The sequence below is a fragment of the Ostrinia nubilalis genome, chromosome Z (assembly GCF_963855985.1).
Source record: "Ostrinia nubilalis chromosome Z, ilOstNubi1.1, whole genome shotgun sequence".
Lineage (NCBI taxonomy): Eukaryota > Metazoa > Arthropoda > Insecta > Lepidoptera > Crambidae > Ostrinia > Ostrinia nubilalis.
The window spans coordinates 10991227-11016423 of record NC_087119.1 but is presented as its reverse complement, the minus strand read 5'-3'; the positions used below and the strand labels follow the sequence as shown (position 1 = coordinate 11016423).

The following is a 25197-nucleotide window of genomic DNA, read 5'->3' as shown; positions in this document are numbered from 1 at the left end:
GCAGGCTCCGGCAGGGAGCTTCAGATCAGTCTGCAGCCGGCGGCCGGGCGAGGTAGTCGCGTCGCGCGGGCATAGGTTATTGATTGTATAGGGTTGTATGTATATGTCGTAGGGGAGGGAATTCGAGTGGCGGTGTTCGACACGGGGCTGGCCCGCCACCACCCGCACTTCGGGCGCGTGCGGGAGCGCACCGACTGGACCGGCGAGCGCACGCTCGACGACGCGCTCGGCCATGGCACCTTCGTCGCCGGGGTCATAGCCTCCAGGGCCGACTGTCTGGGGTTCGCTCCCGACGCGGACCTCCACATTTTCCGCGTTTTCACCGACAATCAGGTAATTTTCACAGTTTATTAATATTTTTATTTAACTGTAACTTCAATTTAATAGTTAGGAATATATTATTTTTTTTATAGATTTAATTTACACTAGATTAAATAGATAATATACACTTTTATAGTTGCTATTTGTAAATTATAGTTAAGTATAATTTTAAGTTTTTTATTTTTTATAATAGGACTCGTAATTTCTTTAATCTTGTATTGGCAGCCCTGGCATTCTTCAGATTTCTTTAAGTTAAAATTACTTCTCCTAAAATGTTTAGTATATTTTGTAAGGATTTGTCGTCGGCATACAAATTTATATTTCCTTTAAGTGTAATTCGGGCTGATTATTATTAATTTACACTTAGAATATTCTAAAGTATTGATATAGATTTAATGTTCATTTAGATAACTTTAAATTAGTACCTTAAATTATATGTGACGCACGCGGTTAGTTTCCACAAATAAAATTAAATAAGTGCCTATCAATTACTTGCGTCATTGCAACTTTTTAAGATTTCGCAAGGATGTTTTAGTACCAGTTCTTAAATTTTTACCTCTAAAATACAGGCCTTATTTAAAGATTGTTTTTTTTCTGCTTTTATTAACATTTCTGGTTTTTTGGCAGGTGTCGTACACCTCATGGTTCCTGGACGCTTTTAACTACGCCATCATGCGGAAGATCGACGTTCTCAACCTCAGCATCGGGGGGCCAGACTTCATGGACCACCCGTTCGTCGACAAGGTGTGGGAGCTGAGCGCTAACAAGGTAATTAACATTATTTTATTTATTTATTTAACAGCATTAATCGTTTCGACCAAATGCCGTCTACTGCTGAATAAAGGCTCGGAATTTCCACAACGGCCGATCCTGCGCTGCACGCATCTAGGGGTTTTCTTAACCAGATCATCAGTGCATCGAGTGGGAGACTATACATTTATTTAGTTAGTATTAGCAGACATTGGCGAGATTCCTGCATCGGCATCCGACGTTGAAGCTGAATGTAATACCACAGAATAATAATAAGTACTACGTACAGAAGTTTTTCTTCGCGAAGGTATTCAAAAAAATGTATGCTCAATGTCATCAACAATATGGTGTAATTTAGCTTGTCTTATGAGTCGAGCACCGTTTTGTTGACATACGTCAGTGATCGGTACTGTCTTGATGCCATAGGGCTGACTGCTACAAGAAGCTACTGTGTCGCCATCTAGCGCACCACACTTGCATTCACTGCTCTTCGCGGCAACGCGCAGCTACATGCGGCCGCCAGTTATATAGTGTAAGAGCTAGCACCTAAATATTTTATAACACACATAACTGTGACAATTTATTTCACGTGGGCGAAGCCAAAAAGCTAGTAAGAAATAAAAATTCAATTCAGTAGGTATTTCAAACCAAATTTTATTACATAAACAAACATTATACTAATTTCATTATGGGCCCTTAGTATGTGAAAACTGCATTTGACGATATTTCGCACTGTTTTCAATATTATGTATTACAGAACTTATGTGTGATGGGATGATATTTTCGAAAACACGATTAGAAAAAAATTTTCTCGAAAAAAAACATTTACCTCTGGATTTTTTTATAAAAGTTTAATATGACCGTGTTTTACAATAAAATTCCTATAAAATCACAAAGGTATCATGTTTGCCTCTTTGATTTCCTGGCTGTTTTAGATTTCAAAAACCTAAATATATTAATTTATTAACTTTCTGATAAAAATGTGAATGGCTCTTACGATGTCCCCCCTTAAATCAAAATGTCTTTATTTGGTCTATATGCCCATCATCACTACGTAATAATTATAAAAAAAAGTCGCTTTCCTGTCTGTCTGTCCCTATGTATGCTTAGATCTTTAAAACTATGCAACAGATTTTGATACGGTATTTAGGGTTCCGTAGCCAAATGGCAAAAACGGAACCCTTATAGATTCGTCATATAGTCTGTCTGTCCGTCCGTATGAAACAGCCATTTTTTTCCGAAACTATAAGAAAAATACTGATGAAACTTGGTATGTAGATGTATTCTGTGAACAGCATTAAGATTTTCACACAAATTATTATAGAAAAAAGCAATACATTTTGGTTTTCATTAAACCCATACGTGTGGGGTATCTATGGATAGGTCTTTAAAAATGATATTAAGGTTTCTAACATCATTTTATATGTATGTACATACATTGTACATCATGAAAACTTCCAACGAAAATTGGTTTGAACGAGATCTTGTAGGCAGATTTTTTAAAAATTTTTGAAAAAAATTTAAAGTTTCTACTTATTTCCTCATGTACGCGTAGAGGTATTAAATTGAAATTCATATTAAATACTCAGGTCTATAGTACCTTTAAGCTGTAACAAAATCAAAGTTATATACCAACTGGCTTGTACGGAACCCTAGCGAGTCCGACTCGCACTTGGCCGGTTTTTTTTAAAAAGAGTGATTCAAGAGGAAGGTATAATAAATAATACATTGTACATTGTGGAGCAGTGGCGGGTCACTAGTACTATGATAAATCTAACTTCATAAATTGATTCTTATAAAATCTCAAGAAATGCTCATATTTTTTTGCCCTATCAGTGCTTTGTGAGACAAACATATTTTGGCAAGTGCTGAGAAGAAACGAAATACTCAGTCACGACTACGCTTCTTTGTCACTTTGTTTACCCAAAATTATGCAAGCATCTATAATAAAAATTATAGATGCGTAATTTTTAGATATTTTTTTATTTCTTTTTTAGAATCTTTAAAACATCTGTTATTGAATTTTATTGTTGCGTATATGCGTAGCCTGGTAAACAATTTTAACAAATATTCTACCGGAAAACAAGAGCACGGAGTTTGTGGAGGTAAGGTTTTAAATAAATTATATATTTGTCTTCCTGGATTAAATTGAAGGAATTTTTCAAAGTTATGTAATATGCTTCTAAACTCCGTATATATTCTATAAATTCTCTGGGAGGCATTTTCAAACTGCCATAAAATGAAGTGTTTTTATTGAAGGCTTTTTGATGAGTAAACAAATTGGTTTCCCCCAACTCAGCAACGGATCCCAAAACTTTGTTTAGATTCATACACTTGTGTTTATTCATGCATTTAAACAGAAGGTAGCCAAAGACGTATGTTATTGCATTTTCCTCCGGTAAATCTAGTCTATAGTCTGTGTCTCCATCCAAAAGTGCAGCAGTACTGCTTAATGGAGTCACCACGCTTTTCTCACTCGTGTTTCTTAGTCTTATTATGTTTTCAGCTTTCAGAAGAATTTGGCAGAAATCAAGTTCACAATTAGCAACAGGGGAATTTTTCAACATGTTGCAAAAAAAGAGCTTGGAAAAAGCTCTTCGGAACTGGATGGATAGGTTCAGTGCAAGAGCCACCTTGCTGCCTAATTGACCCAAAAAAGTTTTCAAGAGCGTCTTGATTTAGTCTTCGAGTAAATAAATACTGAAATCCGTTTTCTTTGAGATCTTTGTACAACATTTTGATTGCCTGGATAGATATTTGAAAATTAACAAAAGATTTGATGCGTTTTGTGTTGTTCTTTCCTGTTTTTTTATTTGTGGCTGTAATAGTCGAAAACATATTTGTAGCATCAATTAAAACTTTTTTCTGTACGTCGGTTAATTTAAAGGCAGTTTTAAATTTGTTTTTATAACTTAGACTGCTGGAATTTAAAACATCAAAAAGATTACGTAACATTTATTTTTTGCATTCGGCTCTTGGTCTAACCCAAACGAAACACGAACAACTAATGAACTAACAATGAACAAAGTTGATAAATTAGTAATATGTAAATAATGAATTTGTTTTACGAGCTGTCCCGGCGTACTTCGTACCGCAAATTAATATAAAGTTGTTTAAGTGATTTATAAAATCGCAATATTAATTTTTGAAAGTAGGGTCATTGTGCTGGTTTTCTATCTAACTTCGGTTTTCGTCCATTTCACTGAGCTGCCATAAACACATGCGTAAAATTTGAATACAAAGTACCTATTGTATTCACAGAAGGCAGTAGCCATCCCGCGCTAGTTTTGTTGCAATCTATAATGCCTAAGCAACAGTTCTACCTAAATGAAAATGTAATTTAAAAAGTAGTGAGTTCCAAAAAATTACGTAAATGCGCGGCCATACACCGGTCACCGGTACATTGCAGAAATCATCGCGCTAGAAAAAAAACGTGCTGACAGGAAAAGTTTTTGGCACGTATGTCTAATTGATAGCATTATAAACACAATTTTATGTGTTTATTAAACTTCTTCATACAAAATTAAATCTTAGATGACTAAGGGTCATTTTTTTAAAGCATAGCTCAGGTCATATAGCAGGCAAATCAACTCGGAAAGGGATCAACAACGTATCGCCTTTTGTGACATGGAGGTAATAGTGGAGAGGAAATATAGATCTATACAAAAATTCGACAAATTAATGACAAACAGCTGTTTATCTCTTTCTAACTTACCCCTGGTGATGTATAAAAAAAAGAAATAGATAATGTTTGGTCAGTACTCATTCTGGCAACATTTTCATGTGACGTCACTAACTACCTGACTTGTGCCGAGTAGGTACCTACATACAAGATTTAAGAAAACAACATATTTATAGGCAATCAGCTGACAACTACACGCACACACACACACACACAAATACCTGTCAGCTGATTGCCTATATTGCGGCCATGTTGTTTTCTTAAATCGTGTATGTATTTATAATGCGTGTAAGTGTGTGCGTAATGTACCGAGTACGTTTATTTTAAAGTTACGCCAAGTCCATGAGACATTGATATACGTCAGTGTTTTGCGAGCTGTCATTGCCCTTCGCGCGCTGTCATCGGCGAGGCAAGGCGTTTACGTTACGGTGCGGATTGTGTGTGCGTTGCAGTATGGACTTTAGTTGACTGCCTTTATGAGCACTCGAACGACATAAAATAATATGATACATTTATGTAAGGGTATTTTAAGATCACAAAGTTGGCAACTCCGATAGTTGGACGAAAACCAGCGCAAAGACCCTATCCTGTTTGACACCTATAATAATTGACAATAGCTGGCTCGGCGAACTTCGGCAAACTAATGTGTGACGTGAAGTGCCAAATCGCGGAAAATGTCGGAAGAAATACATGAATTATCATGAATAATAATAACCACTTATTTACCTCTCAGTGTCTTCAGGCAACTTAATTGTATGTTTTTATTATTATTTAGGCAGTTAAATACTGCACAGTATTTTTTACACAGTATTTTTTTATTTTTTTCCATAATACAAGAGTACGCGTGCGTGTGTCAATGCTCGCTCGTATCTCGTATGTGACGCCTTGTCGAATCGCCTCCTGTAGGTGGGCTATCGTGCGTGTTTTGTTTTCGATGTGAACTCGCGGAGATGAACAGGCCTGGTAATACATCGTATTCATTGTATCAATTAGTAATTTAAGAAGCAATATTAATATTTAAACTGCAATAAATATATTAAATCTTTTATTAATTATTTTCTCTAAAATATCTTTTTAAATTAGTTAAAATGTTAAATTACAAGAAAACATAAGATTTCTTTTGAAATTAATACAAAATTGGTATTATGCATCGGTTTCATAGAATTTATTCAGTTGAATAATATTATAAAAAAATAAGATAAGACATTATTTTCTTGAGTAATTTTATGCATTTACGTCACTCTTGGTGCAGTTGCATTGTTTTTATTACCGATAACAAATTAAAACGGAGATAGTGAGCATTAACTTTAATTTATTAAAGATAATGCTTATGCATTTACACATTTTGAGACAGGGGCAGTAAAGTCTTGTAATGACGCTTCATTTTCATTTATATTTAAAACTTATTTTGAAAGGGCTTTGTAGAGCATTGTCAATTTAAATTAGCCAAATATTTCGTGTTAGAACATAGCAAATCAAGAAACCAAGACAGGCGGAGTAAACTAGAATCTCCAAAACTAAAGTTCACTTGAAATAATGTCTTTAGAATACGAAATCGAGTTTGACACTTCTGTTGTCTTAGAATTAGTTTAAGACAGCAGTGTCTGAAAGTCAAGCTCTGTGTTAGTTTCAGTTAGGCTCAGTTAGTGCTTTGCGAGTGAAACTTTGGTTATTTTAACGTTGTATTAACCCTTGCTCTTATTTATAACTTCACTCGAGGGGTACTGTCGCTAAGATCATTGTCCATATTAAAGTAGCTGGGATAACGAACCTATATTGGTAGACGTGATTTTTTTGTTTTAATAAAATGTCCACAACGAACCGTAAAAGATTGTTCGATTAAACGACAACATAAAGCTAATTATGCATTTAATCTAGTTGATATACCAATCTGTAACAAAAATGTGTATGCCAATGTGTCTGTCGTTCAACATTTTACATCTAGGTAGGTACGTAAGATGCCAAAGCAGAATTATGCATATGCATTGCCTAGCAGAATTATTCTGTTAGTGTATGCATGCACCCGAGCCATTGGTTTGAAATCCATAGCATGTGGTTACATTCGGGAACGCAGGCACGTAGGGAATGCCACGCAGCTGTGCGCGTTGTAAGACATAGCAAAGCGCTTTGTGCGAATATTGGGTTTACTACCGTCTATGTAAAGAATAGTTAAAGGTTAGAGCTAACTCCAAATTACAGCGTTAAAAACTATAGACATGCAGCAAGATATAAATTGACTTTTTTCTTTTATTTTCATCTACTACTTTAAGGGCTTTTAATTAATTTCTCTTTTGAACTTCGCTACGCGAATACAGTCTTTTAATTTAATAATGGCGATGTTATGCTCACGAATGTTATTCTTTATTTTATTTCAATAGGTTTTTTGTGTATTTGCGGTTTGATTGTTTTAAAAGACCAAATAACTGAAACTTGTGTTTTTTACTTTCTCCATGCTTATAAAATTTAAAAAATTGCACTGGGTGCTTGAAATTTAAAAAAAATATAACATTTGAAACCTCCTTTTACCGTGGCACCATTTATTCCGACATACATAAGGCACTAATAAAGTTGTGAGCCTTGACGACATATGTCTAGTAGTTAGACGACATTAAAATTTGATACTTACTTATCCATTATCGAATAAATAAATCGATAGGTCAAATTAATAAATAATCAATGGGTTAGTAAGTCATTATCGAATGCCAGTATAGAAAAAAATATTGAAAAGTTTAACATTTTTGACTATAACCTTATTCAAAAGTTTCTATCATTTGAACACGTTTTAATTGTAAATTATCTGGACCACAAAAACATGGAATTGACTTACGAAAATTTCCGCGCAAAGATTTATTATGACTTTCGATGTGGATAATAATCAATACGAAACTGAAGCGGTCAGCTAAATTTAACTTTTGGTGTTAGAGATCTATCCTTTATCATTGTAAAATGTTAGTTTAACAAGTATAATAATGTATGTTGTTGGCTCACCAGCGAACTTTGTGAAAGTCAAGAAAACATTGATATTATCAGAAAAATGGAAGAGAAACCTCGTCATGTGACATATCTTAGGATTGAGACAACCCTAGTAGTCCGAGAGGGCACCGTAAGAAACTCTACGTCATTTAATACTAGATAAGCTCCATGGCACACGTTCAGAAAAGTTGTGCTAAGCTTGGAAAAAATAATTATTAAATTCCGATTTGGCCGAAAGTACAACCGACACAGACCGCTCAAGTATTAGTAATGCACTGCGCTAATAAAATTGAACAGATCGGACGCTGTTTAGACAACGGAACACAAAACTTTGACTTACAACTTTGTTTTAAAAATAAATAAATAAAATAAATAAATATTTAATGAATCTTTAACACTCGACTTCTAGTCCCGATATCAGCCGACTCTGTTACTTACCTTTATCTGAACTGAAAGATGAGAAAATATCGTTAACTATTTGCAAGAAACTTAGATTAGCCTGTCCTATCTTAGTAGAATAAATGGTGCTTCGGTTATTTTGTCTAGAGCAGGGCTTACCAAACTGCGACGCCCTGGGGCTTTCCCAAAATGACTACTTCTACTAGGATTCTTTTTAGCAATCTGGGTATTACATATTCCTCCAAGAAACTTATCTACCCGGTATTGTCTCCTTTCAAGTTAAATTTCTTCGTAGGTGATAATCGTCTCTGCGATCGGTAACGACGGGCCTCTGTACGGGACGCTCAACAACCCGGCCGACCAGATGGACGTCATCGGCGTAGGAGGCATCGGCTTCGACGATCGCATTGCCAAGTTCTCCTCGAGGGGCATGACGACCTGGGAACTGCCTCACGTAAGTCTTCTTGAAATTTTTTGAAGGCAGTAGTAGGTACTTTTTATTATAGCGACATTATCTGCGAGAAGCATGAAGGAAGGCATAATTAGGTTCCAATGAAGTCTACGCTCCACCCAGCTCTTAAGCTCGAAATCTTTCAGCTCGAGCTGCAAAATCGTTTTGAATGCTTGGGAGATTGCGAATGTGTTGACGGAAATTGTCCAATCGAGCAGACTCGGCATAATATTAACTTCGTAAATATCAAAATTTGTTTATCGGCGGCGGCGGCGGCGGCGGCGGCGCGTCTATCTAATAATCACAAATCATGTTTCCACCGCCTTGGTTCCCAGCCCCAGGTCATATTCTTATTGGTTGCGAAGACGGTATTATTTTAAATCATTCAAAAGACACGAGAATCTGGAAGAGTCAGGCTCTCCGCGGATATTGTACTGTACACGTTGACAACCGATTATAATCATAATTATGCTACTGAATTATCCCGCCCACCAGAGAGCCTATTTATATTCCGCCCACAAAATTGGCGAAAGATTTACATTGATTCTACACGTGGTCTTATTCCTTCACAGTAGATACTGTTAAACCAACATGCTCTGCCCTGTAGGATCAGCAAAATATCCTAAGCCGTAAATATGAGTAGCACTAGCTAATAGGTAATTAAGTTGTCGGATCCACAACTTTCTTGCGAACGTCAAAGGCACAAAGTAAATGCTAGGCTACACGTATTAAGTTGTTAAGTAGGTAACTAAATTTTAAGTGATTGAATTGCATGAAAACATGTTGCAAGTTGCAACTTGCTACTAAATTCTGCGTTTACATGAAATAAATCACTTTTTTTTATGTGACAGGAGGCAAACGAGCATACGGATCACTTATGGTAACATAAAATTAAGTTAAAATTTAGTTACCTATTTACCAACTTAATACGTGTAAATCAGTGACTGCCTCTTCCAGTTAAGTCCTTGTTTGTCCTTGTCCATTGACGGAATATTAACCGGATATTGGCTCGCAGGGTTACGGGCGCATGAAGCCGGATATCGTGACCTACGGCAGCGGCGTGCGCGGCTCCAGTGTTACCGGTGGATGCAGGTCGTTAAGTGGTAAGTCGTTTAAGTTCCGTTTCATTACAGCAGTGGTTCTTAACCTTTAAGTCATGAGGGATCATTTTACCAAATTTCTGTCTTATCAGGGACCACCTCATAGTCGGTCAAAACCAGTTTGACTGCAAAAATCAGTTAAAAGTGGTTTTAACCAAGGTGTACAAGTGCACTTCGTGGACCACTTGAAATGTCTCCAGGGACCACCAGTGGTCCGCGGACCACCGATTAAGAACCACTGCATTACAGGTTGATTCTGTATACGTATAAGAATTTGATTCTAGCAAAAGATTATATTCTTCTCATGTCTCTGTCTGCAGTTGTTTCGCTGCCAATAAAAATATCACAATAGACATTGAGTAACACATTTTTAGATGGGGTTTCTAGTAATTCAATATTCTATCAGCTGGCTATTTTCCTTATTCGTTGTATTTGGATTTCTAGAAATTATCTACCTATCTACGTACAATAAATTTTATGTTTCTTTTTACCAAAACTTAAATCTTTAAAAGTTCTTTTTTAAAACGTCGTCCAAATAATGTGTACAAAAATGTTTTCTCTGAAAAATTAGTTTTGTTGAAATTATTTTGATAGTCCATAAACTTACTTACGAATTAAGATTAAGAAGTAGGTAGTAATTGACTATCGTGTCAATGCCCTTTAGACTGTGGCCGTGTTATAATATTAGGTCGTTTTTAGGGACGTCAGTAGCGTCGCCTGTAGTGGCCGGCGCCATAGCCCTCCTGGCGAGCGGGGTGCCTCGTCAGCACCTCACGCCGGCCGCAGTCAAGCAAGCGCTCTGCATCACCGCGCGCCGCCTGTCAGGCCCCAACATGTTCGAGCAGGGCCACGGCAAGCTGGACCTGATCAGCGCCTACCAGGTTGGTGGTGCTTTAGACTTCTAGTGCATTTGACAGGTACATAGTTCTCCTGGCGAGCGGGATGCCATCAGCATCAGCACCTCACGCCGGCCGCTGTGAATTCACACAGCTTCACCTGGCCCCAACATGTTTGAGCAAGGCAACGGCATGCTGGATTTGATCAACCCTGGTGGCACTAGTCTATTTATTGTGGATCTTTAATCATCATTTCAGCCACAGGACGTCAACTGCTGAACATAGGCCTCCCTCAATGACTTCCACATCGTACGGTTGATAGCGGCCTGCATCCAGCGCCTTTCTGCCCCTTACCAGGTCGTCGGTCCACATTGTGGATGGACGTTCCACGCTGCGTTTCCCGGTACGCGGCCTCCACTCCACAACCTTGCTGCCCCATTGGCCGTCAGTTCTGCGTACTATGAGCCCAGCCTAATGATGACATACGGCTCCGAAACGTGGCCTCTCACTATAGGCCTAATAAAGAGCTAACCCGGCTATGCTCGGTGTTTCTTTACGAGATCGAATCAGAAATGAGGAGATCTATAAACGAACTAAATCGGCTGACATAGCCCGATGGATTTGGATCTTTAATGCGAGTGAATAATTAAGGATGGTGTAGCAGAAGCGCCGGTTTTTATAGGTGGAGCATATGAGCATTGATATATTTCAAGACGAACCGTAACACAATCGCTCTAGGATTAGCTGTATTATAGCTGAGGAGAGAAAAGATCGATGGACAGTTAAATACAATACTGTTTATTTCACACTACACAAAACTGTCAAATGAATGAAATAAGAATTTGAATAGGCCCATTTAGGCGGTCTTTTCGATGTTGTATTATTTATCTCGCCAGCATACTGAGCTCTCGGGACAGTTCCTCAGGGAGTACGAGCCGCAAGCGAGCCTGAGTCCGCCATACATCGACTTGACGGAGTGCCAGTACATGTGGCCGTACTGCACGCAGCCTCTATACTTCAGCGCGCAGCCAACCATCGTCAACGTGACCGTCATCAACGGGCTGGGCGTCTCTGGACACGTGGTAAGTCACTTCCCTCAGTCTTTACAGATACAGCTCCCACAGAAATGATAGTGTATGGATGTGGCCGAACTGAACGCAATCGCTCTACTTTAGTGCACAGCCAAACTTCGTCAACGTGACCGTCAGCAACTGTCAAGGTGTCTCTGGACACGTGGTAAGACTGCTCTTTCCTCCGTCTTTATAGCTCGAGTGCAGACCAGCGCTGGTGAAAAAAATTATAGTACCTAATATGGCCGAACTACACTCAGTCATCACTAGTTACTGCCGTCAGTCTTTACAGCTTGTGCATGGAATAGTGCTAGCCGCAGATATAATAAATTAGAGTCTGACAGACATTTTTGTCTTATTTTTCTCATTAAAATTTGTCTAGCTTGTCTGTGGACTAATCCTGGCCACTAAGATGATGTTATTAGTGTTAGTACAATCAGATGAGGTATTTTTACCCGAATGCGCCAGAAAGATGATTTCCAATCTACAATACGTTCCACCATGTACCTATTTGATGTCTTCAACTGCATTTGTGAACACAAGTTGTTTGTTCTATCTTTTCAGTTCATTTATTAAGTAACAGTTTTTTAGTTCACACAGTCGAGTTTTTGTAGAATCGATTGGAAACAACGAATATAGTTGCACAAAGCATTAAAGTATACCTTTCAAAATGTCATCAATGTTGAATAGCTGTAAATAGCCATTTTTTTTTGCACCAGGTAGAAGTGGTGTCATGGAAAAAATTCACACAGTTGTCATGTAGTTTACGTCTCTATTATTTACGTACATTGCAGGTACGTAAATTAGCGGCATTACTTTAAATTATGTGTTTATACAACCCATTATGAATGTTTATTACAAATTCTGGACATATCCGATGGCCTCAAAGGCTTGGGGCGATTTCCAATTAGTACATCCACCTGACAATCACAGCAGTAATTAATATCGGTTATTGATATGCCGTAGACAGACAAAGCATAGCTATCATATCAAGTTAAGCCAAATCCGTTGGAGCTTCATCATCACGCTCGACCGAGCACAATCACTATCGATCGAACGTTAATCAATATTGCCATGTTACTGAATATGATGAATATACTAGAACATAATAGACACTAAGGTTTGAGACGTTTAATGGATGATAGATATTAATTCATAATTTACCTTAAATGCGTAAATTACTGAGCATATTCCAAATTGATTTATTAAAATAAGTTATTTGAAATTTAGTTTGAAGAAGCTTTCGGGTTGTTTGTTGTTTGTAATTTGATATTTATAAACCATTTAAATCTTCGACAAATAAAATACCTATATTTTTAATGTTCTTACGCGGCACGATACGAAAAAGTTGAGTAAACATATTTTATTACAAAATACAAATTTTATTACAAATTAAAAATACATAAGGTTTAAAAAAATAAAGAACAAAACAAAATTTATTTTGCGGTCTGAATACGAGTACATCCATTTAAATATGAATATTTAACATGAAAATATTCATGAATCTTAATGTAAAGTTTTAAATCGAAATCAAAATGAATGGCTGAAAATCATATTCTCGTAAACCAATTTTCGGACAGTCCACCATTCGTCACTTCATTACGCCGGCGGGTAGGGTTGCCAGGTGTCCGGCTCTTTTTACGGTTGTGTCCGACCAAATATTCTCTCGTCCGGCCTGTCCGGGGTTTGTTAGGCTTTAGATGTGGCTTCAGGGTAAGGGCTTATGTGCTAACTTTTCAAGACAATGGCTAACATAATTATAACATTACCTAATATTTCTTATCATCACGTGTTAGGAGAAACCAAAAAAAGCTGAATATCCGGCTATTAGGGTAAAATGTCCGACCAAATTAAGCACCGAGTCCGGCTTTTGTGTTTTAGATCTGGCAACCCTACCTACCCGCGGGTGGCGTCCAGCGCAATGCAATCAAACTCCCCTCGCTGAAAAAAGGCTTCAGTTTTGTACACTAGGACTAAGCCCCCAGTTTTCGATGCAAAAAGTATTTGCCTACGCGGAGGGTCTGATGGACCCCATGTTGAATAATTAGTCTGCAATGTTTGGGGTGGTTCGTTCGTTCGTTCGTTTCAGCCAAATGACGTCCACTGCTGGACAAAGGCCTCCTCCAAGGTTTTCCACAATGCACGGTTCTGCGCTGCGCTGCGGTTTGGGGTGGTGTGTTATGATAAATTATAACGTTATATTATAAGTAGCTTTTAGCATTGAGATTAAGTTAAGTACGAGTAATAATCGCTCTATCAACATTCCCTATGTGTGTGTACATAATATATATGTACATGTTTTCTGCACACTTTGCATGATACAAAAATGCCAACTTACGGAGTAAACTGTTTCCTAAACACGTAAATAGATCGCTTAGAGACAGGGGGCATCAGCTACTTATTCCAAAAATAAAATTGGCTAGTGCTAGAGGCTGCTTTAGATTTGCCGCTGCAAAAATTTGGAATGACCTGCCACCACCGGTTCGCGCCGCATTGGATCTTACGCTACCGACCTTCCTCAAAAGATGTCGCAACTGGCTGCTTCAAGAGCAATCTCTGGCACTGGCTAATTATAAGTTCATATAGCAATTTGTAATTTTAGTAAATCGTAATTTTAAGTATAAATTAATATTTATTTACTTATGTATATCTTGGCTATGGCAGAATAACAGGGTTTGTGGGTCTCCTGCAATCACTAGAGTCATAGACCTTTTTGTCTCTTATGATTTTTGTATCTGTGAAAAATTGTAAATGAAACCTGTTTTGAGACAAATAAATACTTTCTGTTCTATTCTATTCTATAAGTGATTGTTAGTATGTCCAGGCCTGTTCATCTCCGCGAGTTTACATCAAAAACAAAACACGCACGATTGCCCCCTACAAGAGTACTATTCGACAAGGCCTCACATACGAGCGAACATTGACTCACGCACGCGTATTCTTGTGTATGATGGAAAAAAATAAAGAAAATGGTGTACTAAATACTGTGCAGTATTTAACTGCCTAAATAATAATAAAAACACAAAATGTATTTTTTTAAGTTGCCTCAAGACACTGAGAGGTAAATAAGTAGTTAATATTATTCATGATAATTCATGCTAAATCATGTATTTCCTCCGCCATTTTCTGCAGATGGGCACCTCACGTCACATCATTTTACCGAAGTCAGCCCTATAGCTTCGGCGCAGTACCGATCACTGACGTTTGTCAACAAAACTTCTGACAAACTTGCTTGACTCTTGAGACAAGCTAAATTACACCATATTGTTAATGACATTGAGCATACATTTTTTTAAATACCTTCGCGAAGTAAAACTTCTGTACGTAGTACTTATTATTATTCTGTGGTATGTCATAGTACCATCATAAAGAAAGTAAAATTTAAAACGACTTAATTGCTATTATTCTATGAAGTCTTTCTTTTGCCTAACGTTGTTCTTTAATAATACATGATCAAAATAGAAGACTTAAAAAACTCATAAAACTCGTTTATTTTTGCAAATAGGCTTTTAAAAAGCACTTTTACACGTCCCAATATTACCCTACCGCTGCTTCGGGACAATAAATGGGCCAGTGCTGAAAAGAAGCAGCGCAAGAAACTCAGTCACTATTGTCAGCCTTAGCCTTACTTAGTAAATTAATATGTATACGCATTAATATTTCCAGATCGACTGCCTATGTTCTTATTTATATGCAATTATAATGGTCAAAGGCACCACTATCATTCGTTTCTGAAAAGTAGAAAGTTGAAACTATCAATTACAATCACAGACGACGAAACACGCGGTGATTTAGCCATGCGTGCGTTTTAATGACGTCCACTAAATTAGATAGCATACCTCGTAAATTAATATCGAAATGTCCACCCCAGGTCCTTTGATGTATTCTCCCCGATTTATTTGCGCTTCCTGTGTATGAAAGAGGATCAAAGGCTCGAATTGCAAACATTTGCGTGCATACACAGACAAGGTATTATTAGTCTGCACATGCGGACGTGGGGTGGCGACACCCGAACCTGTAACCATAGCTACATTTGATGTCCGTGGATGACCAGCCACCCCGTCGAAGTAAATGGAATACTGTCCCTATTCATTATTAAGCCGACTAATTGATGAATAAGCTTTACTCGTAGATGTCTGGATAGAGCTTACGGGGAATATCAGTACCTACGTACATTTATTCGATATATGTGTTATAGTCAAACCTCGAAGTTCCGGCACTCCTAGGTTTGACTAGTCAATCCTCAGGTCTGACTAGAAGTCTTAGTCAAAGCCCAAACATTTCGGCCTTTGACTAAAGAATGTTAGTCAAACCTAGGAGTAACTAATTTGGTTAGGCAAACGTCGAAACTCAATTTTATGAAATCGGGGTTTGACTAGTCAAACCTCAATATTAAGAATTAGAATGTCTTACTTTGTTAGATTAGGTGTAATAAAACGATTTTTACTTTTGCCTTTGTATTGGGGCGCCGCTTATCCTACTTTAATATTATAAATTCTAAAGTTTGGATTTCCGGATGTCTGGATGGATGTTTGTTACTCTTTCACGTAAAACGGACTACTGAACGGATTTTGATGAAACTTTACAGTATTATTTTTTATAACCCAGAATAACATATAGGCTATATGACGATCTGTGACAAACTAAATTTCACGCGGGTGAAGCCGCGGGCAAAAGCTAGTTTACTATAATATAACTGAAAGTATCTAAACTTATTTACTGCGGTTATTTATCAGTCATAGTCATTTATTCCATAAACAATAAAGTGTTTCAAGACCGATGTTGAAATTACTATTTTACGGTTTTGTACCTTGAAGGATAAAAGAGTCGCACGGAACCCTTCGTGAGCGAATCCGAAGGCACTTGGCCGGTTTTCTATAATTGCCGTCTACTTTTAACCGAGTCTGCCAGTCGTTTCTAGGATTGACTAGGCAAAGCCCGAAACAGATTATTTTAGTTTCGACGTTTGACTGAACAGTTTAGGCACTTCTAGGTTTGACTAAGTCAAAGGCCGAAATAAGAATTTACTTCGGGGTTTGCCTGAAAGCCTTGGTCAATCCTAGGATAAACCAGTCATTCCGCGGAGAGACTGCATATCGACCTTTGACTATGACATATGCACAATGCTTTTAGGGAGCCGATGCAAATGGAATTATTCTGAAACCTATAGGATTACTGAGGATACAGATAAACAAAGTAAAGTTTAAAATAAAGTTCATAAATGGTTACGTATTACATTATTAAAGTTATTTTCATGTTGCATATAAATAAGTAGTTTTGAAAGTTTACTTACTACGAGTGCTTACTACGAGAAAGTGTTTAAAGTTTCTTGGAAAGTCTTTTTATATCTTCAAATCCTGAAATCGATTTCCAGGTGGAGTGGTTAAGAGCGTTTACGCCGTTTGGCGCAAAAACAGTACTTTTTCAACTCGTTACAATCATTAACCAGTAATACTACAAATATGTTATAGGCATAAATAGTTAGGAAATTTCGTCGTCTAAATAGTTAATTGAGAAAATATTGCGATTAGTTTAGTATTTAAGAATTCTATCAAGATAAGTCCACACAGGTTTTGTAAATTTCCACTTTAGCGTCAGTTTACAAGCTGAAATTTTTATAAAAATACTGTGAAAACGATTTAACAAACATTTATATCCTATAGCATAGATCCTTGGGCAAATAGTCATCTGAGAAATTTTTTAGATTTAAGCATTTTACAATAAGAAATCACAAATTAAAAGAACGTGAAATACCCAAAAATCAAAGTGATTTTTTCACCAATATTCTTCCTTTATTCAACACAAAAATAGCTTAATATAATAGAAGAATATATTATCTAAAATATTTACTTTGAAATTTAAAATAATTCATTGTAATTTTTTTTCTATGAGTATTTGAAAAGTACTACACTCGCGAGCAAAAGTATGGAATCACTTACATGAAGTTGTTTCCACGCGATCTTGTGTACTAACCAATTTGTTAGAAACAAAAAAAGTAGCACCATTTTAAAGATTAAACTTTTTACTTTAAATTGATACCAAATTCATTTAAATCACACCGGTATTTAAAAAGATATCCCGGCTGAAGTGAAGAAGTAAGAAAAAAGACATGTACCAACTGTTTGATACGTCGCGAGTTGCGGCCTATTTACCCCCTATAAAAGCACGTGTTTTCGGATTTTTGCGTTCACACGTTGATCCATACACATCTCGGCTTCTTTTGACACTTTACCTGGGATTCTACACCTACAGAAGCAGCACAAATCGTTGCACTGTTGCAAGAAGGGCTCAGCCAGCGGGCTGTCTCACGTCAGCTCCACATAGGCCAGTCCTGGGTTTCGAAAGTTTTAAGACGCTTTTGGGAGACTGGTGGCTTTATCCCGAGACCAAGTTCTGAACAGCGCCGGTGCACATCGCAGAGGGATGACCGTTTTTTCATGTCAACCTCTCTATGAAATCGTCATTTGACTGGCATCGACGTCCAGCAAGAGCTCAGAAATGTTCGTAGGATAGCTGTTAGCGAGTGGACAGTTCGTCTAAGATATGAGCAATTAAATTTGACTCCAAAAAGGCCTGCCACAGGCTGGAAACTGACGGCAGGTCACCGACAAGCACGCTTTCAATCAGCTCGCACTCGGAACGCGAGTAATGGAGGCGAGTTTTGTTTTCCGATGAATGCAGACTGTTTTTGCAGTGCAGCAGTCGAAGAGGTCGGGTCTAAAGACGGCCTGGGGAGCGATTTGTGCAGTGCTGGTTCGCTAAAACATTGGCTTATGGGGGTGGCTTGCTCGACTTCCCATCGAGATGTGTACGAGCAAATTGAAAGCGTGCTTATCGGTGACCTGCCGTCAGTTTCAAGCCTGTGGCAGGCCTTTTTGGAGTCAAATTCTATTGTTTATATCTTAGACGAACTGTCCACTTGCTAACAGCTATCCTACGAATATTTCTGAGCTCTTGCTGGACGTCGATACCAGGCAAATGACGATTTCGTAGAGAAGTTGACATGAAAAAACGGTTTTCCCTCTGCGATGTGCACCGGCAATGTTCAGAACTTGGTCTCGGGATAAAGCCACCAGTCTCCCGAAAGCGTCTTAAAACTTTCGAAACCCAGGACTGGCTTATGTGGAGCTGACGTGCGACAGCCCGCTGGCTGAGCCCTTCTTGCAATAATGCAACGATTTGTGCTGCTTCTGAAGGTGTAGAATCCCAGGTAAAGTGTCAAAAGAAGCGGAGATGGGTATGGATCAACGTGTGAAAGCAAAAATCCGAAAACACTTGCTTTTATGGGGGGTAAATAGGCCGCAACTCGCGACGTATCAAACAGTTGATACATGTCTTTTTCCTTACTTCTTCACATCAACCGGGATATCTTTTTAAATACTGGTATGATTTAAATGAATTTGGTATCAATTTAAAGTTAAAAGTTTAATCTTTAAAATGGTGCTACTTTTTTTGTTACTAACAAATTGGTTAGTACACAAGATCGCGTGGAAACAACTTCATGTAAGTGATTCCATACTTTTGCTCGCAAGTGTATAAAACGCCGCGCACGAATCGTTCAAATTCAGTCCGCCTCGAGGCGTTCCAGAGTGAGGTCACGTCGCTCGGTGCTCTGCTGACATGTGTCACGCGTACGTTGATCTTTGACAGGTAGCTGGACTTTTATAGTGTATCCGCAAAATCTTGGTGGTAGATTTTGCGATCACGTGGTAATTAAAATATTTTATTGTTATTTTTCATTACAGTCTACTTTTACTACAAATTCTATTTCAGACGTAATGAAAAATAAAATTAAGTTATTTTTAGCGATGAAACGAAAACGAATGACGAAAATTTGGAACAGCGAGTTATGTATGTATACTAATATTATAAAGAGGAATAATACTAATAATTTAATTGCCATAAATAGGTGGTTACAGAATAGTTAATAGGAATGCTCTGCCAGCAGGGTCCCACCTAGTTGTAAGGGGAACATACACAACATATTACAGTCGGAAAATCTTTGCGGTAGGTACCTCGGATTGTAGTTAGTTGGACAGTGGTCATTTGACGGCCACTTGAATCGTCTCACCCCTAAGCTTTTGGCTACCGCCGGCGCACTAAGCCGGTTGATGCCTAATCTCGGAGGCCCGGCTGCACTGAGTCGCTGACTATACTTTTGCGTCGCGCGTTATATGGTCCTATATGGGGCTCGAGTATGGCACAGTGCTGTGTAGTCGTGGAGCATCCTACTGTTCAAAAAAGCGCAACGCATGATATCACTGAGGCACAGGCTGAGGTAATTCGTGGATACCGCATAGTATCCGCAGTCCGTCTATTCCCGGTTGTGGACACTGACTATGTCCCTACTGAGGATAAATGGGAAAAAAATTATTGTCATTAGTGGTGACGTATAACAATCCTACTAATATTATAAATGCGAAAGTTTGGATGTCTGGATGTTTGTTACTCTTTCACTCAAAAACTACTGAACGGATTTTGTTGAAACTTTACAGTATTATTGTTTATAAACCAGATTAACATAATTATAGGCTATAATTTATGACGATATGTGACAAATAAATTTCAATAAATAAATAAGACGTGTCTAAAAAGCGCAATCTATCGTCATTGGTTAAAATCTACAGCGCTGGACAAACTACTGTTTTTGACTTTCGTAAATATTCATGCGGGGGAAGCCGTGAAACGCCATCTATCAACATGATATCAAACAACAGATTTTACGAACTAAGGAGTAAAACGAGGTCCACGCGTACGAAGTCGCGGGCAGCCGCTAGTTCAAAATAAAATTAATAATATTTGTATTCATCTGGTCTTACTTGACTTTTACTTTACGTATGTCATGCACTATGACATTTGCGTCAATATTTGTGTACGTCCCCACTAGGCATAATTGGGATGTATTTTTCTAATTTGTCATAAGTTGTGAGAAAGCCTGTAGCTACAACTGGGAAAGTATGTGTCACCACAGGTGACAATCGATATTATTTATGCCATTTATCCTCAGTGGCGACAAAGCTAGTGTCGACAACCGAGAATAGACGCCAGTTGCGAGGTGACCATAGGTCCCTGTTGGAATGTGTAACAAAATGTAAACAGTAGCGCCACCTATTTGACCACTTGGGCTCAGTTCAATAATTAAAAAAAAAAAGTTAGTCGTTGTCCAGCCATATTGTGTTTCATTATAGGTTATGGGCCCAGCACGCTTCCACTGCGCAATAACAGTATAACAATAGCAAGAGATATTGTTGTGATTGAGGAGGGGATTGAACAGAAACAAGATGTGATACACTTTGACATTAGTGAGAACACTGATAACATTTTTCCAATGAAGGAAAAAAGAGAAGAATGTACCCAAGAAGTGGGGAACATGAGACACATAAGAAGACCAGAAGATCAGGAGCAGAAACATGTACTGAGTCCCAAGAGAGAAAGTTCAGTTACGGACGAAGAGGACTTTCAGGACTCCACAGATATGGTAGGGACTGAATTTGCAGAACCTGTTCGAGATTTCATGCTTCAGCCAGGGCTTCCCACCGAGTCCCCTGAGGCGGAGCCGGCTAAGCGTATCCGCAAGAAACCTGATCGGTACGGCTTCAGTAGTGTGTGTGTAAATCAAACCAGTGAAATAAGTGCAAGTGAAATATCGTTAAATGAAGCGCTGAATGGACCAGAAAGTGAACAGTGGAAATTAGCAATGCAACGTGAATTTCAATCATTCGAAGAAAATAATGCTTGGGAATTAGTTGATATTCCACCTAATGGCACTATTGTACAATGTAAATGGGTCTTTAAACGAAAATTTGATAATGATAATAAAATCAGGTACAGAGCCAGGTTAGTTGCTAAGGGCTTCACCCAAAGGCCAGGCATTGATTTTGATGAATGTTTTTCACCAGTTGTTAGACATTCCACTTTGAGATTGTTGTTCGCTTTAGCAGTTCAGCTTAATTTGGATATTTGTCATTTAGATGTTGACACTGCTTTTCTGAATGGTTTGATAAATGGAAATGTGTACATGATGAAACCACCAGGTTTTCAAGGTAGCGATAATGATGTAAATAAAGTTTTGCGATTGAAACGTGCCATCTATGGATTGAAACAGTCATCAAGGGCATGGTACCAACGAGTTGATGAATTGTTGCAATCCATGGGTTACAAAAAATCTAAACTAGAGCCATGTTTATTTACTAAAATTGATAAAAATGTAAAGACCATTATCGCATTATACGTTGATGATTTCTTTGTTTTTTCGAATAATGAAAAAGAAACTGTGTTATTAAAGGAAACTCTGTCATCAAAATTTAAAATCAAAGATTTGGGATGTATTAAAAATTGTTTAGGCATGAGAGTAGTTACAGATAAAGAGAATGGTACTATAACTTTAGACCAAGAAAGTTACATTGAAGAATTGCTGTTAAAATTCAATATTTCTGATTGTAAGTCTGCAGAGACACCAATTGAACCTAGACTAAATTTAACTAAAAGTGAGAAATGTGATAAAAGGTTACCTTATCAGAAACTAATTGGTTCACTTATGTATGTAGCTGTGCTCACGCGACCTGATATTGTTTTTTCTGTAAATTTCTTGAGCCAGTTTAATAATTGCTATAATGAGCAACATTGGGCCTATGCAAAAAGAGTTTTAAAATACTTGAAGAAAACTAAATCTTTCTGTTTAAAGTTTTCAGCTAATGGTAATAATCAGTTAGAAGCTTTTGTAGATGCAGATTGGGCCAGTAATGTAATTGATCGGAGATCCTATACTGGATACTTTTTTAGGCTGTCAAATTGTGCAGTTTCTTGGGAAACCAAAAAGCAAATCACTGTAGCACTGTCCAGTATGGAGGCCGAATATATGGGCATTTCGGAGAGTTGTAAAGAAGCTTTATACTTGCGAAATCTGTTGTTTGAATTAACTGATGAAACCTATCCAATTCCAATATTTAATGACAATCAGTCAGCCCATAAGTTGTCGGCCAATCCTATTTACCACAAACGATCAAAACACATAGATGTGAGGTATCATTTCTGTAGAGAAAAAGTTGCTGATGAAATTGTAAAAATTAAATACCTATCCACTTCAGAGATGCCCGCAGATCTGCTAACTAAGGGTTTATGTAAAATGAAACATTATAATTTTTTACAAATGTTTGGTTTATTTGATCGAAAATAATTTGTGTTTAGTTTATTGTAGCATCATGGAGATGTGTGATATGAAATGTTGTGATGGATAATAATGTGGTAGTTATAATGCATCTATTATTTTGTTAAGTGGGGATGTTGGAATGTGTAACAAAATGTAAACAGTAGCGCCACCTATTTGACCACTTGGGCTCAGTTCAATAATTAAAAAAAAAAAAAAGTTAGTCGTTGTCCAGCCATATTGTGTTTCATTATAGTCCCAAGGGGAAATGTACGTGTACGTGCACCACGAGAGGTGGAAACCAAAAGGTAGAGGCTTGAGGATCTAGGCCCTAGAGTGCTGAAGGGTACGCCTGGCCGTCAGCCAAATTTTACGTCGCACCATAGAGGCAGTTCTGCCTGTATTAGAGGAGTGGGTGCGACGGCATGATCGCCTCACACAAAGGGCGACCGGGCCATGGGTGCTTCGGGCCATTCCTCCACCGTATAGGCCGAGAGCCTGTAGATGGTTGTCAGTTAACACTGCAGTCTTGGCACGTGAGTCACCGCAGTAGACTGACACGCTCCAACAGTGCCCAGCCTAAGCGAACGAGCGGCGGTTGGAAATGACCTCTCCCTACCAATCGGGAAGAGGCGTGAGATAGATAGATAAATTGTTTATTTGTTGTAACACACTTTTTTTAATGCTTTTAACACACACATTATGTATAGTTGCTATTGAAATTAAATTCAATATCGAAATAAAGTTAGATAGTCAAGAAACACACTAGGTGACACCACTGGATTTTGTTACACAGGTTAGTAATAATTTGAACAGTTGCAACATAACAAAAGTGACAAAACAACATAAGATAAAGATGACTAGCGTTTCAAATAGTTCCCTGCGTTAGAGTGATGTGTGCCGCAGCGATGCAAAAAGCAAAGAGCTCAGTATAAACACTACCCTCAAAAGGGCAGAACACTGATTTTCGGCTTTTGCTAGAGAACGCATGAAGCGTACAGGTACGGAATGAACCCGCTCGCTTTCGGAAACAATATCTACATTAGTATAAAATATATGATGAGACAAATAATCTTATGGTATAGTGTGCTTACTTTCTGTGAAAGTGTTCTTTCACAGAAAGAAGCAGTGGAAAGGGGGAGCGAGAGGCCTCAGCCGACACTCCGGTTATCCGCCGCCGACACCCTGGGCGCAAGAGGACAGCTTATGGTCTCCAACTGTCCCTTCCTAACAGGCCTCGGTCGCTAGACATGGAGGTGTCTGGTGGCGGCTAAGGACGAATGCTACAGGCAACAGCCAATGGCGATATCCCGCGTTCCCTCATATCACTTATATGGATCATGGCAGAAACAGTCAGGTTTTTAGTGGGTGTAGGGGCTACCCACCTTCTGGTAGGAAGAACCCCACATAACCCACTAGCTGCCCCCGCAGCTGGTGAATGGTATGAAATGGGTATGAAATGTTATGCATTTTCCGGATAAAAAAAGAATAGTAAACAGGAAAAGTTTGTTTTGAATAGAACCGATTTGAAAAAATCTCTCACCATTAAAATTCAAATTTTTTTCTGCTGAACATAGGCTGTATAAAATATTCTCAAAATAGTAAAAAACCTTTGATAATTTACTATTTGATAAAGAATTTACGTATTTATTATTGATTAGGACTAATGTATACCATTATTTATAATTATGGAGTCGGTGTTGGAAGATTTGAAGATTTTATAGTTTCCTTGAGCTGTCACTTGACAGCCTGGCACACTTTTACGATGGTGGATCAAAGTATTTTGGTTTGACTATAGAGCGTGAGAACACGCACACAGTCATAATTATTTTAGTGTGAATAAAAATAGCATCGAAATTACCTAAACTTGACATGCCACGCTAGACGTAAACGCTCTTAATTAAGTTTAGTGTTAACTATGCAGTTACATTTTCAATCAAGCGGGTATTTCGATCGAAAATGTTTTGGTGCTCCGAAAGCACGTTAAGCCAGCTATCCTGACCAAGGCACGTAAGACGACTATGGCGGATCATAGTTTGTAATTAAACGTACACCTAAGTTTGAACATAAATATTGATTCTTTCATAAACTATCTTCAAATCCCAACTTATTTGAAATGTTTCGTCCGTATGCTTCCGTACGTGTGCTTGTTACTAAGTTTGACTTGTTTATAAGTCATCGTCTATTTGAACTTTCGAGCTCGAAGCTCTTAAAATGTCAAAGTTTATCATAAAGCTTACGGGATAAAGTTCTTAAAAAGTTTTAGAAGAAGAAACTGTACATAAGTTGAGTTGTACGCTACAGAAAACCAGATTGTTAGGAATTTATTTGAAAAATCCGAATGTAGCATTTATCCAATAGACTCAATCCGAGATGTCTATTGTAAACAGCGCTCCATTGTGTTTGCGGACTACATCTGAGTAATTGGTTATTCTTTTGCTTTTAGAAATTGAAAAGTTTTCAGAAATC

General features: G+C 38.0%; 1 protein-coding gene across 1 annotated transcript in view; it reads left to right on the top strand.

The window, feature by feature from the left end:
* Positions 1–25197, top strand: part of LOC135086944 (membrane-bound transcription factor site-1 protease) — a 52402-nt gene that overhangs the window by 16015 nt on the left and 11190 nt on the right. The window contains exons 5-10 of the mRNA XM_063981769.1: positions 113–333; positions 949–1089; positions 8421–8579; positions 9592–9679; positions 10376–10557; positions 11430–11594. Of these exons, the coding sequence (XP_063837839.1) occupies positions 113–333; positions 949–1089; positions 8421–8579; positions 9592–9679; positions 10376–10557; positions 11430–11594 (956 nt within the window). The remainder of the gene's footprint in view (positions 1–112; positions 334–948; positions 1090–8420; positions 8580–9591; positions 9680–10375; positions 10558–11429; positions 11595–25197) is intronic.